Source organism: Canis lupus, chromosome X (assembly GCF_003254725.2).
Source record: "Canis lupus dingo isolate Sandy chromosome X, ASM325472v2, whole genome shotgun sequence".
NCBI lineage: Eukaryota > Metazoa > Chordata > Mammalia > Carnivora > Canidae > Canis > Canis lupus.
Genome location: NC_064281.1, coordinates 81,024,482 through 81,039,517, shown reverse-complemented (window position 1 = coordinate 81,039,517; position 15,036 = coordinate 81,024,482). Strand labels below are relative to the sequence as shown.

At 37.6% G+C, this 15,036-nt stretch overlaps 1 protein-coding gene across 4 annotated transcripts in view; it reads left to right on the top strand.

The window, feature by feature from the left end:
* Positions 1–1,661: 1,661 nt before the first annotated feature.
* Positions 1,662–15,036, top strand: part of RBM41 (RNA binding motif protein 41) — a 57,722-nt gene continuing 44,347 nt past the window's right edge. Inside the window, exons 1-5 of one of the 4 annotated variants that reach the window (XM_035711988.2) lie at positions 1,662–1,740; positions 4,794–4,910; positions 5,493–5,685; positions 5,976–6,180; positions 8,058–8,129. In XM_035711988.2, coding sequence (XP_035567881.1) covers positions 1,733–1,740; positions 4,794–4,910; positions 5,493–5,685; positions 5,976–6,180; positions 8,058–8,129 — 595 coding nt within the window. In that variant the 5' untranslated portion in view covers positions 1,662–1,732. Of the gene's footprint in view, positions 2,051–4,793; positions 4,911–5,492; positions 5,686–5,975; positions 6,181–8,057; positions 8,130–15,036 lie in introns of all 4 variants that reach the window. The other 3 variants (XM_025431516.3, XM_049107627.1, XM_025431513.3) reach the window with 3 other exon arrangements.

Sequence of the window (15,036 nt, the reverse complement as noted above, 5' to 3'; positions counted from 1 at the left end):
GCCTCCCCCCCACCCCCCGCCAAACACATGATCTTTTTCTTTTTTGATTCTTTGTGGTATAAGAAGGGTTCTCTTTAATAAAAAAATTATTATTGACTAGGTAACCTAATCATGTGGTTCAAAATGCAAAAGGTACAAAAAGTGAAGATTCCCCCCACTCTTGCTAAACATCCAGCTCCCCTACATGGAAGCATTCACTTCTCACTGGTTTATACATGTTTTTCCAGAGATATTTGATGCATGCACAAGCAAATACATAGGTATACCCCCTCCTTTTACTCAAATGGAAGCATACTGTAGATACTGTTCTCTAGCTTGCTATTGTACTAAATATAGTTTATATTGTTCAGTAGCAGTCCATAGAAAATTTTGTCATCTTTGGGACTGCTGCATAGTTTTCCATTGAAGGGACTTACTACATTTGTGGGTATTTAAGTCGTGTATATGCACACATACATACATACACATACTTGAGGATACATAGTATTAAGAATACTATTCACAGAGATTGAATTTCTGCTCTAAAAGGAATGAGTATTTATGGTTTTAATTGTATCCTCACATTACCTTTCATGGAGGTGGTACCAATTTATGTTCCTATGAGCAGTGTAATTAGAGTGCTTATTTTCCCACAATCTCAATAAAAGTAATGTGTCCTCAAACTTATATATCTTTACTGATCTTGTAGGTGAAAATGTTATTTTAGTGTACTTTTTAAAAATAAACTTTTTTTTAGAACAGTTTTAGATATATAGAAAAGTTGAACAGCACTGAGTTCTGTATATCTCCACTCCAGTAACCTTTAGTGTTAACATCTTACATAACTCGTATATTTGTCACATCTAACGAATCTTATTATTACCTAAAGTGCATAGTTCATTTATATTTTTTGTTTTTACCTAGGGCCCTTTTTCTGTTCCAGAGTCCCATGAAGGATACCACATTACATTTAGTCATTATGTCTGTTGGTTCCTTTGGCTGACAGATTCTCAGACTTTCCACATTTTTGATGACCTGGACAGTTTTGAGGAGTACAAGTCATGTATTTTATAGTCAGTGTACTTCAAAATTTCCATCACACTTATAAGTGAGATTAGACATCTTTCCTTTCATATACTTAGGGACATCTATACTTCCATCTGTGGGAACTCAAGAGCCCATGCTCTTAACCACTATGCTATACCTCTCTCTTGATTCAACGTAATTATGAACAAAAACATTCATACAGACTTCTGAATCTCAGGATAAGAAATACAATGCTTCATAAGCTTCTATTACAGATAGAGGAGAACCGTTAATGCAGGTTATGTGGTCAAACTTGTGTCTGATCACTCGCTACACTGCAGAGGATGGATCAGGAGCCCAGTGGGAAACAGCAGCCTGGAAAAGAAGTCCTTGAAAATAGAAGCGGGGTTGATAGGCATATGTTGGATGAAAAGAGGAGCCAGGATTCGGCGATATTGGATGACACAGTCAAGTCTCAGGTGACTCCTAGCTTTATGAGCTGGATATATTGGGTGTTGCCATTAACCCGCAGGTGAAATATTTGAACAAATTAAAAACATACCCGTTACTCTGTAGGTACTCTCCTTCCGGTTTTTAAGCTCTGCGCGACTACAATTCCCAGAGCCCCGCACTCCACCATAATCCCCTTAGAGTCGGCCGCGCAGAGTTCTGGGACTTGAAGTCCGCGGCCTTTTCACCCAAGTTAGAGATAGGGGCCTGTGGAAACATGAAGAGGTAAGGGCTTGTCTGAGAGCAGGCGGCGAAGGGAGCTCTCTTCTACCTTTTAACTTTGAAAATGGCTTTTATGACTTTGTGTTTGGGCTATGTCACGTTCTCGGAATGCGTATTCGTGTGAGCGGGAAGACAAAGGAGGAGGGAGGAGGGGAGACGGGCTAGACAGGCCTATGGGGCGAAGTTCAGGAAGGGCCGCCGCCGCTGGTTCCCATAGGAATGCCTTGCCTGCACCGGCATCTAGGCCACGGCGCCGGCTCCAGGAGCTGCACCGAGGCCTTGGCTTCTTACAGCTTCAGACGGACTCACCCAGGTAAAAGGGTTTTGGCCGACTAATGCCCAGCGCGACGGACACCCAGGCCAGCTCCTCCTCGTCCCACCCTACCTCCACCTCATCCTCCGAAAGGGGCACAGGGTGGGCGCCTTTCTTTTTCTTCTTCAGTATTTGTGTACTAAGGAAAGCTTCCTCGGGCCCCGAGAGCAGGTAGAGCTTTCAGATCTTAACCTAAGCTACTGATAGTTTGTTTCTAAAAATTTAGAAGTAAGGTACGAAACCGGCTGTATGTATCATAGGAAAAGAAAAGCACTGCTGTAAGCAGTTCCCCCTACTGGTTCTGCAGGAAATGGCAGCTTTAACTTGGCCGGTCTTTGTAGAAAGCCTGAGCTTCTAAGTTGTTGACAGTACACAATGACTTTTTAAAGGATCCTCATTAAATTAGTTTTGGATTCCCTGCAAAGTAGACTAATCACTCCGGAAGAGGGCGGTGCGTTTCAGGTTCTGCTGTTATGCTCTCCTGTACAGTCAGTTTCTGCATTTTTTGAAAAACCGTTTCTGATTTTCCCTGCCTCAAAATGACTTTTTAAAAAATGCTCATTATTATATATTTCAAAATAATGTATATATACAGTTTAAAGATAAGAATAAACTCATACCCACTACAGGCTTTAGAAATAGAACATTAGCAGTGTGGTAGAAGTCCCCTGTGTGCCCTTCCCTGATTGCTTCTCCTCCCTCCTTTATCCCTGAAGGGACCATGGTCCAGAATTTGGTGTTAATCATTCCCTTGCTTTTTTAAAAAATAGTTTCACCACAGATGAATTTATCCCTAAGCAAAATGTTGCTAGTTTTAGCCATTTTTGAACTCTATATGAATGGACACATATTGTATGACTTTTTCTATCACTTGCCTTTTTGTTTCACTCAACTTTTCTTTTTGAAATTAGTGTGTACTGATGTAGTTAGCTATGGTTTTTCACTTCAAAGCCACATTAAACTTAGCAAGAGCGTTCAGAATTTTATTTTTTAAATATTTTTAAAGATTCTGTTTATTCATTCATTCATGAGAGAGAGAGAGAGAGAGACGCAGAGACATGAGCAGAGGGAGAAGCAGGCTCCCCACAGGGAGCTGGATGCGGGACTCAATCCCAGGACCCCAGGATCATGACCTGAGCCGAAGGCAGAGATTCAACCGCTGAGCCACCCAGGCATCCCAAGAACGTTCAGAATTTTAAATAATAAATACAAACTGAGATACTTAAAAGGAAGTTTTGAAAAACGCTGGGCCTAAGGATATTTTAAAATCTAAAATAGATCTTAGTCTTTCTAGAGCATGAAAATCTTGCTTATAATTATGAGAGATATATCATAACCCAAATATTAAAGGATTATTTTATAAAGAAGGTATTTCATATTTATTCTTCTCATGGAATTAATTCATTTTGTTCTTGTCTATTATCACCTATTGTTGCATGCTCTACGGGTCCTGCTATTTACACTCTAAGAGTTTTCAGTTATTTAGGGTTGGCCAGCTAATAGCATTCCTAGATTTCTACAGAGTAGTGCCTTTGCTATAAAGTGTTATGACCCCTTTGTGTTTCCTTCTATACTCTCTTCTTTGAGTATCTCCTCCTCTTTCACAGCTCCAGATCCTGCCAACACAGATGACTCAAGATTTTCATGTTCAGCTTCAGACTCTCATCTATACAATTCTCCCATCTCTCGCTTTCCTATTAGCCAATATCACTTATTCTGTCACCTCAGACTCAATATGTCTTTTAAGTATTCCTGCTACTTCAAGCTAGTGTTTCAGTTGTAAAAGGTAGTTGTAAATAGCCACTCAACATGGCTAAGACAATACTGAATTTCCTATTCCTAAATCATTTATTCCATCTGGATCTTTGTCTTTCCTTCATTGGTACTATTGTTCTCATAGTCACACAGCTTAAAATTTAAGGCTTATCTTTGATTTCTTCCTTACCCCTACCTACAAAAGGCCTCACTCATCTAACTCTTCCTTTCTGTTTCCACTGGTACCACTCCAGTTTGAACTTTCATTGCATTATTCTCAATAAATTTAAATTTAAAGAGTTTCTGAACTTGTGCTTCTGGTTTCTTTCTTGTGAATCCACAAACCATTTTATAACCACATCCATTTTCCTAAATCATCATTTCTACTATGTCACTTAACTGCCTAATAAGTTGCTTTTCTAATACCTATACATGAAGGCCCAGGCCCCTTAGTTGAAATATTTAAGTCCATTCATAATCTTTGTCTAATTACCCCCTCCAAGATGCTCTCCTATGTGAATGCCAAGTAAAGTGAGCTTATTATCCCCAGAACATATTTCTGTCTCTTCATACTTATTCTCCCCGTTCTTTTCCTTCATCATACCTAGTCCTTCAAATGCCAGTTTAGTAATTACCTTTCTAAAGTCTTCATTTACCACTCTAGCTCTCAATTATCTCTTTCTTTTCTCTCTCCCTCTCTCCCCTTCCCTCCCCGCCCCCCCCCCCAGAGGCACACAACACACCACATACACACATACCCTAAATAAATTGCAAGCTTCTTGAGGACTATGTCTTGAATGTCTTTGACTCCATCAGTACCTAGCACAGTGTAAGTATTTATAAATGTTTGTGGGATGAATGATAAAGGGCAACAAATAGAAAAGTGTCTTCGAACAAATGGAGTCACTACTGGTAGATAATATAAAGAGTATGTTTTGAGATTGACTGTCTCTTTTACTTTCTGTATATATTCTTATATCTGCTCCAGGGTAAACAGTTGTGTGAAGAGTGGTGAGCATGTCCTGGAGGAGTTGGAAACAGAAGGGGAGAGGCAGCTGAAAAGCCTCCTTCAGCATCAACTTGATACCTCTGTCTCCATTGAGGAGTAGGTATTGATTTTGCAAACAGGTAGAATATCATAGACCCTCACCTCCAGGTGGCCAACCCCTCGTAAAGCCTGGATGGAACACTCCTCTCCCACTCCCCTTTCCTTGGCACACTTCTACTTATTAAGCAACATTTTGCTTCTGTGTCTCTTCCTCTGGGAAGTCTCCTATATCCCACCAGGTCTGGGCTAAGTACCTTTCTTATGTCTTCCCTTAACATATGTAGCACTTGTAACCCAATATGACCGTTGTCTTGTTTACTTGCTTCTCTTCCACTCTTCTTCCACGCAAGCAGAAACCATTTTTATCTTCTTTAATGTTAAATCCTCAGTACCCAGCACAGTATCTGGTGCATAGTAGATATTCAATAAATAAATATTTGATTCAGTCCTTTATTGGCCCTGGGTGAGGGGACTATTGATGGAGTTCCATGTCATTGCAGAGGTGCTTCAGCCTAGAAATTGATCATGAGAGAGAAATTGCCAGTGAGTTTCACTGTGCCTCTTTTAATGATGAGCCTCCCATTTCTGTAAATTGTGTAACCTGAAGATATTCTTACTTTCTTCCTGCTTGTTTTGCAGATGTGTGTCTAAGAAAGAGAGCTTTGCTCCTGGTACTATGTACAAGCCCTTTGGGAAGGAAGCAGCTGGGACTATGACTTTGTCCCAGTTCCAGACACTGCATCAGAAGGACCAGGAAACTGCTTCTCTTAGGGAACTAGGGCTCAATGAAACAGAAATCTTGATCTGGAAGAGCCACGTTTCAGGTGAAAAGGTGAGTGGGGCCACTTTTTTTCTGAAGAATAAAGAATGAGATCGCTTCCTTTGACACTGAGAATCTTTCCGTTTTTCATTCTTACAAAATTGAGCTTTGGTATCTGAATCTTCTTTGGTTTCTGTGATAGGGACCTTGGTCAAGAGAAGCTCTTCCTTGACTTTTTAGCTAACACATCTATGAATGGTCTCTTCGGGCCTTTCATCATCTTTTTTCTTGTCTGAGGCATTAGATCATCACTTTCAGGGTGTGTCCTCTATGATCCATATTCTCCATTTCTTTGGTTTCAGAGGACAAGACTGAGGGCAACCCCAGAAGCAATACAGAACCGTCTTCAAGATATTGAAGAAAGGATCTCAGAGCGTCAGCGCATCCTTTGCCTGCCACAGAGATTTGCCAAGAGCAAGCAGTTGACCCGACGAGAAATGGAAATAGAAAAGTCTTTATTTCAGGGAGCTGATAGGCACTCCTTCCTCAAGGCTCTTTATTACCAAGGTATGTGATCACCACTGACTCTGATGTGCTCTTCACTGTGAGAGAGCAATTTAACAGCAAGGCATTAAATAATGAAGAGTTAGTAAAGGGAGTAGGGGAAAGACAAACAATCACTCTCCTTGAGGAATGTATATAGCCCCATGACAGAGACGAATACGTACACAACAGTTGTGATGCCACATGGAAATCACTGTTACAGAGATATGAATACAATGCTAGGGGAGCACAGAACATAGAGCATCTGAGTTGAGTTGGGGGAGTCAGGAGTTGACATTTGTACTAAGTCTTGCCAGAGCAACAGTCGTTTGTCACATAAATAAGGGGGAGAGGGCATTACAGATGGTAGGTGAACAGGAACAGGTTTGTGAAAGGACCTGGTGCATGTAGGGAATGATGAGAAGTTCGTTGTGGCAGGAAGTATAGGGCACAGCAGGGGGAAGAAAGGGGATATCATTGGAAAGGAAGGTGAAGCAGGATTATGGAGGGTCTTTGGGCTGAACTGTAATTGAGCAAAAAGTATATAGATAAGTGGTATGTATCTTAACCAGAAAGTATCAGTTTAACAGATAAGTTTGGCTAGGCACTATGGGAGGTGCACAGAAGTTTAAGAAATCATTCTGGACTTGGTAGCAATTACAGTCTGGTTGGAGACAGAACCAGGTAACACTTAGTAACAAGGCTAGATATAGTTGTCAAGTGCTGTAGGAGTTCCAAGGAGGGAAAGGCCACTGTGCGTTGGCATGACTAAAGTAGGTCTTTCAGAGGAGTAAGATTTCAATGTTCTTTTAATACTTCCTATTCTATAGTAAGGAGAAGGGAAAGGCAGTTCATTTGCATCAGATGGCATGGTTGGGGCTGTTGTGAAAGACAAGGTTAGAAAGATAGCTAAAAATCTTGAACTCGATTTGGCAGGTAGCATAGACCTCTACAGAGTTAGTTACTCAGCTAATTATTTTCGATATGGTGAGAGGATTTTGAGCCAGGAGTAACCTGATAAAAGCAGTATTTGAAAATGATTAATCTGGGGGTCAATAAATAGGATGAGAGAGAGAAAAGAACTGGAAGCAGGGAGAATGATGTAGGAAGCATATTACAGTCATATAGGGACCAAGATCTAGACTAGAATGATGGTAGTGGTATCAGAAAGAGAGGTAGGTATGGTTATAAGACACCTCACAAAGTTAAACTTATTGCCTGAGAACGAAGGAGGAAGATCAAAGGAGAGGTCAAAGGCAACCTAGATGTTTCATGTCTGTGTGACTTTAACGATTGGCAAAGTTAAGAAAGTCTTTATGGGGAAATTCTGACGAAAGATGATGAGTTTGATTTTAAACATGTTGAATTGGTGAGCATGGTAGGATCATTAAATGCACATATCGAGGAGGCAGTTGGAAATGCAGCAGTGAAGTTCAGGGAAGAGGTCAGAGTTGGATACGTAGAATTGAGAATCATGTACACTCAAGTGGTAGGTAAAGCCGTAAGTATGAATGAATGCTTTGTTAGAGACAGAGAGACCACAGACATGGAAGAGCAGTGTTGAAGGAAGGAATGAAAGAACAAGTGAGCAGCCTCTTGTGGAGAGACCTAGCATGCTGATTAAGAACATGGGCTCTAGAGGCAGACTGCTGGAAAAATCCTGGCTCCCTCTTAACTAGCTTGTTAGGAGATGTTGGGCAAGTTACCGCCTTACACTTCAGTTTCTTCACCTTGTAAAATGAGAATATTAGTAGTACCTATATTATAGGGTTGTTAGGAGGATTAAGTGAGGTAATACATGTAAACCACTTAGAGCAGTACCTGGTATTTGGGGTGGATGGGTGGTGTATGAATCTTTTCTGTTTCCTATCTTTGAAACTCCTTGCTTTAAACCTTCACAGCATACCACAAAAAGACAAGTGCAGACACGTACATGACCTCAATGAAGAGGAAGATAAAATTAGGCACAAAAGGCAAGTCGAGAGTTTTCTTACAGTGTTAGATTTAGGAATGTAACATAGGGTCCCAGACTTCTGAGTCGAGTACTTATTTAATTCCATATTCAGTATATGACAATGTGTATAGGAAATGATCCTGAGGAAGCAATTTATCCTGATAAAGAATATTAAAGAGAGGAGTTAGTAGAAGTTGTAAAACTTTTACATTTAGTGTTGTTGATTTTTTTTCTCTTTATGTTACTGTACCAGACATAAAATGACCTTAATGAATTTTGGATCCTATTTCACAACTAATTCTGAATATTTTTATTAATCACTAAAATATAACTGTTGATGATGATGATGATATAGCAGTATTTTCTTTTATTTTAAAAATGAATTTACAATACAATTGCCTGTTTTTCTTTCTTTTTTTCTTGGTGTACAATTTTACAAATTGTAAATCATATAAATCATGTAGATTCATGTGACTTCCACCACAATCAGGATAGAGAATACCTTCATCACCCTAAAAATCCCCCATACCATCCATTGACAGTCACCCCCAACTTTACTCATAATCTGGCAATCCCTGTTCTCCATCACTGTAGTTTTGTCTTTTAAAGAAAGTCATAAAGACAGAATCGTACACTGTGTCATTTTCTTGAGAGTGATTTCTTTCATTTAGTGTAATGCCTTTGAGAGTCATCTAAGTTGTATGTATCGATAATTCATTCATTTTGCTGAATAGCATTCCATTGTATGGAATATTCCAAAGTTTGTTTATCCATCAACCCATTGAAGTGCATTTGGGCTGTTTCCAGGTTATGATGACTATGAATAATACTGATATGAACATTTTTGTACAACTTTTTGTGTGAACATAAATTTTTATTTCTCTAAGGTAAATATCTAGAAGTGGGATTACTGGGTCATATGGTAAGTGTTTAACTTTATAAGAAACTGCCAAACCATTTTCCAGAGTGGCTGAACCATTTTGCATCCCCACCAGCAATGTATGAAAGTTCCAGTTGCTCTACATATTTGTCAGTATTTGGTACTGTTGGTATTTATTTTAGTTCTTCTGATACTTGTGAAGTGGTATCTCATTGTAGTTTTAATTTGCTTTTCCTTAATAGCTAATGATGTTGAATATCTTTTCATGTGCTTATTTGCCATCCTTATATCCTGTTTACTGAAGTGTCTGTTCAAATCTTTTGCTGTTTTTTAATTGGGTTGTTTATTTTCTTTATGATATTTGAGAGTTCTTTATATATTTTAAATGCAATTCTCTGTTGGATATATGATTCATAAATATTTTATCCCAGTCTGTAGCTTATCTTTTCATTCTCTTAACAGTGTCCTTTGTAGAGCAAACTTTTTTTTATTGTTGCAAAATATACCTAACATAAAATTGACCATTTTAACCATGTTTTCAGTGTACAATTCTTTGGCATCAAGTATATTACCATTGTTCTGCAACCATCATCACTATCCATCTCCAGAACTTTTTCGTCTTCCCAAACTGAAACTCTGTACCATTTCCCATTATACTCCTCTTTGTTCCTGGCAACCACCATTCCTCTGTCTCTGAATTTGACTACTCTAGATGCCTCATATAAGTGGAATCAAACAGTATTTATCCTTCTGTGTCTGGCTTATTTCACTTAGCATAATGTCTTCTAGGTCATCTATGTGACAGAATTTCCTTCCTTCTTAAGGCTGAATAATATTCCATTCCAATAATATTCCAATACAGTCCATGTATCTACCACATTTTGTTTATCCCTTCATCTGTCTGTAGACACTTGTGTTGCTTCTACTTTTTGGCTGTTGTAAATACTGCTATGAAACTGGATGTACAAGTGTCTGTTCAAGTCCTTGCTTTTAGTTTTTCTGAGTATATATCTGGAAGTGGAATTGCAGGATCATATGGTAATTCTGTGTTTAATCTTTTGAGGAACCACCATACTGTTTTCCATAGAGGCTGTATCATTTTACATTCCCACAAGCCACGAAGAAGGATTCCAATTTCCCCACACTCTTGTTGACACTTAATTTCTTCTTTTTTGCGATAGCCATCCTAACAGGTGTGAAGTGGTACTTCATTTTGGTTTTGATTTCATTTCCCTAATGACTATTGATATTGTGCATCTTTTTCATGTGCTTTTTGGCCATTTGTGTATCTTCTCTGGAGAAATGGCAATGTAAGTCCTTTGCCCATTATTTAAATTGATTGTTTATTTACTTATCATTTAGTTGTAGGATTTTTTTGTATATTTTAAATATTGATTCCCTTATCAGATAAATAATTTGCAAGTATTTACCTTCATTTCATGAATTGCCTTCTCACTCTGTTGATAGTATCCTTTGATGCACAAAAGTTTATATTTTTGACAAAGTCTAGTTTGTCAGTTTTTTCTTTTGTTATCTTTGCTTTTGGTTCATTGCCAAATCTAATGTCATAAAGGTTTTCTCCTATGTTATCTTCTAAGTGTGTTATAGTTTTAGCTCTTATATTTAGGTCTTTGGTCCATATTGAGTTATTTTTTTTTGTATATGTTATAAGGTAAGGATCCAACTTTATTTTGTGCATGTTGATATCCTGTTTTCCCAATACTACTTCATGAAAAGACTGTCCTTTACCTATTTATTGTTTTTAGCACTCTCTCCAAAACTCATTTGACCATAAATACAAGACTCTGTTCCTAGACTTTCCATTCTATTCCGTTGGTATATATGTCTGTCTTTATGCCATTGCCACACTGTTTTAATTACTGTAGATTTGTAGTAAGTTTTAAAATCAGGAAGTGTGAAACCTCCAACTTTGTTCTTCCTTTTCAAGATTTTCACTATTTAGGAACCCTTGAGATACTATATGAATTTTAAGGTGGATTTTTCTATTTCTGGAAAAAATGTCATTGGGATTTTGAGAGGGATTACACTGAATACACTAGATCACTTTGGGCAGTATTGACATCTTAACAATATAGTAAGTCTTCAGTTCATGAACATGGGATGTCTTTGCATTTATTTGTATCTTTAATTCTTTCAGAAACATTTTGTAGTTTTTAGTATACCAGTTTTTTTGCCTCAAAGCAAATGTTTTAAATTTTGACACAATACAGTTGTCCGGTTGTCAGGGTTTTCTTTCATGGATTATGCTTTCTTTTTCCATGTCTAAGGACTCTTTGACAGCAGATCATGGATAAGATTTTTTTCTTTAAACATTTTTATTTTTTTATTTTTTTTCTTTAAACATTTTTATAGTTGTATAATTTATGTTTATATCTATGATATTTTAAGTTGGTACTTATATGAAGTGTGGAGTTTAGGTTAAGGTTCACTTTTTTGCCTACGAATTTCCAATTGTTCAGCACCATATGTTGAAGAGAGTATTTTTTTCTCCATTTTATTGCCTTTGCATTTTTATCAGAAATAAATGGACATATGTTTGTGTTAATAATTAACTTTATAATAAATGGTGAAAAATTGAAGTATTTCCCCTAGTATCAGCAATAAGACAAAGATGTGCACTCTCGCCACTTCCATTCACAGCTGAATGAAATTAGAAATCAGTAGTAGAAGGACATTTAGAAAGTATACAAATATGCAGAAATTAAACAGCATTCTACTGAATAACCAACGAATCAAAAAGGAGTCACAAGGGACTTTAGAAAATACTTTGAGATGAATGGAAACAAATCTTAACATACCAAAGCTTAGGTAATGCAGTAAAACAGTGTTCAGGGGGATATTTATAGTTATAAATGCCCATATTAATATAGAAAGTCTGAAATTTTTTTTTTAATTTTTATTTATTTATGATAGTCACACACAGAGAGAGAGAGAGAGAGAGAGAGAGAGGCAGAGACATAGGCAGAAGGAGAAGCAGGCTCCATGCACCGGGAGCCCGACGTGGGATTCGATCCCGGGTCTCCAGGATCGCGCCCTGGGCCAAAGGCAGGCGCCAAACCGCTGCGCCACCCAGGGATCCCGAAAGTCTGAAATTAATAACCAAAACATTTCACTTTAAGAACTACAATTTTTTTTTAAACTACAAAAATTGGTCCAAATCCTTAGAATGTGTGATACCAAGAATGAGCTGTAATGTAAACTATAAACTTTAGGTAATCATAATGGGTTGATGTAGATTCATTAGTTGTAACACGTGTACCACTCTGATGGAGGATATTGATAATGGGGTAGGCTGTACATGTGTGGGGATGGGGTTATGTGGGAAATCTGTACCTTCCCTCATTTCTGCTATGAATCTATAACTGCTCTAAACACATAAAGTCTTAATAAAAAAAAGAATCTACAAAAAGAAAAGCAACCTAAACCCACATCAAACTGAAGGAAGAAAATAATAAAGATTAGAGCAAAAATAATTAAATAGAAAATTAAGGAAATATAGAAAATCAGCAAAACCAAAAGTCCTTCAGAAAGATCAACAAAATTCATAATCCTTTAGCTAGACTTACCAAGGAAATAAGAAAAAGGAAATTTTTCTTATAACCTGCCCTACTTTGATTCTTGTTTGCGTGGAACATCTTTTTCCATCCTTTTACTTTCAACTTTTTAAAAAATCTAAATTGTATTTCTTGTAGACAGCAAATAGGTCGTGTTTTCCTTTTTTATTTTTCTGAAGATTTTATTTATTTATTTGACAGAGAGCAAGTATTTGACAGAGGGACAGAGGGAGAAGGAGAAGGAGAAGCAGGATCCCTGGGGCTTGATTCCAGGATCCTGGGATTATTCCCCGAGCCAAAGAGAGATGCTTAGCTGACTGATCCACCCAGCCACCCCGTGTTTTCCATTTTAAATCCACTCTTCCAATTGAATGCTTATTAGTTCATTTATATTTAATATATGTAATTGGAGTCTTTTGATAAGATAGGATTTGGTCTGCCATTTTGCTATTTGTTTCTGAATGTCTTGTATCTTTTTTGTTCCTGTTACTCCATTTATTCCTTCATATTAAATAGGTTTTTCCAATATATAATTTTAATCAACTTGTTTCTTTTATTACTTTTTAGTTGCTTTCTTAATAGTTGTCTAGGATATTCTAATTAACAGCTTAAACAAACTAGCTTGTATTAATACTGACTTCATTTCAAAAATACTCAAAAACTTAGTCCTGTTTATCTGTTTTCTCCTTCCTCCTTTGTACTACTACTGTCATGAAAATTACATCTTTATATATATTTTAAGCTCATCAATATAGTTTTATAATTATTGCATTATGTAATTATCTCTTAAGTCAGGACACGAAAAAGAGTTACAAAGACAAATACATTTATACTGTATTTTTATGTTTATTTATATAATCAACTTTACTAGTGTTTTTTCTTTGAGTTGCTGAAGAGTGTCCATTTATTTCAGCCTGAAGTATTCCCTATAGTTTTTCTCAGAGGGTAGGTCTTATAGTGATGAATTCTTTCAATCTATGCTTAGATTGCTCCCTGTGGGGAGTCTGATACGGGACTCGATCCCAGGACCTTGGGATCATGACCTGAGCCAGAGGTAGATGCTCAATTACTGAGCCACCCAAGTGTTCCTCTTAATTTCTCCTTTAGTTTGAAAGTATAGTTTTTTGCCAGTGAAGTTTTTGGTTGGCAATCTTTTTCTTTTAGTGCATCAAATATGTCATCTTACTGCCTTTTAGTCTCTGTAGTTTCTGTTTAACAGTCAACTGTTGATCTTATTTAGGACTCCTTATCCGTGATGAGTCACTTCTCTCTTGCTATAGTCAGGATTCAATCTTCATCTTTTGCTTTTGAGCTTTTGACAATTTGGCTACATTTCTAAATGTCTCTTGGACGGACTCCAAGTAGGTCCCTTTGAGTTTGTCCTACTTGGATTCTGTCGAGTTCTGTAATGTGTAGATTAATGCTTTTCATCAATTTGAAGAAGTTTTCAGACATTAATTCTTCAAATATTCTTTGTGCTCCTTCTTCTTCTGAGATTTCCATTATGCATATGTTGGTATGCTTGATGTTTGCCCATAGGTCTCTGAGGCTCTGTTATTTTTTCTTTAGTCTTTCTTGTTTTTGTTCCTCAGATTGAGTAATCTTCCTTAGATGATAGTTGACATATCTTCAAGTTTGCTGATTCTTCTGTCAGCCTAGATCTTCTGTTTAGCCCCTCTAGTATATTTTTCATTTCAGTTATTGTACTTTTTAACTCCAGAATTTCTTTTTTTAAGATTTTATTTATTTTTTCATGAGAGACACACACAGAGAGAGGCAGAGACATAGGCAGAGAGAGGATCAGGCTCCATGCAGGGAGCCTGATGTGGGACTCGATCTCGGGACTCTAGGATCATGCCCTGGGCCAAAGGCAGTCACTCTACTGCTGAGCCACCCAGGCACCCCAACTCCAGAATTTCTATTTGGTTCTTTATTATAATTTCTGTCTCTTTATTTTTATTCCCTATTTAGTAAGGCATTCTGAAACATTCTTTTAGTACTTTATACATGGTTTCCTTTAATTATTTGAAGGACTTACTTTTTTTTCAATTGTTTATCCATTATCTATTTTATTTTTTTGTATATTTTTTTAATTGGAGTTCGATTTGCCAACATATAGTATAACACCCAGTGCTCATCCCGTCAAGTGCCCCCCTCAGTGCCCATCACCCAGTCACCCCTACCCCCCACCCACCTCCCCTTCCACCATCCTTGTTCATTTCCCAGAGTTAGGAGTCTCTCATGTTCTGCCACCCTCTCTGATATTTCCCACTCATTTTCTCTCCTTTCCCCTTTAATCCCCTTCACTATTTTTTATATTCCCCGAATGAATGAGACCATATAATGTTGTTTGTCCTTCTCCGACTGACTTACTTCACTCAGCATAATACCCTCCAGTTCCATGCACGTTGAAGCAAATGGTGGTATTCGTTGTTTCTAATGGCTGAGTAATATTCCATTGTGTGTGTATA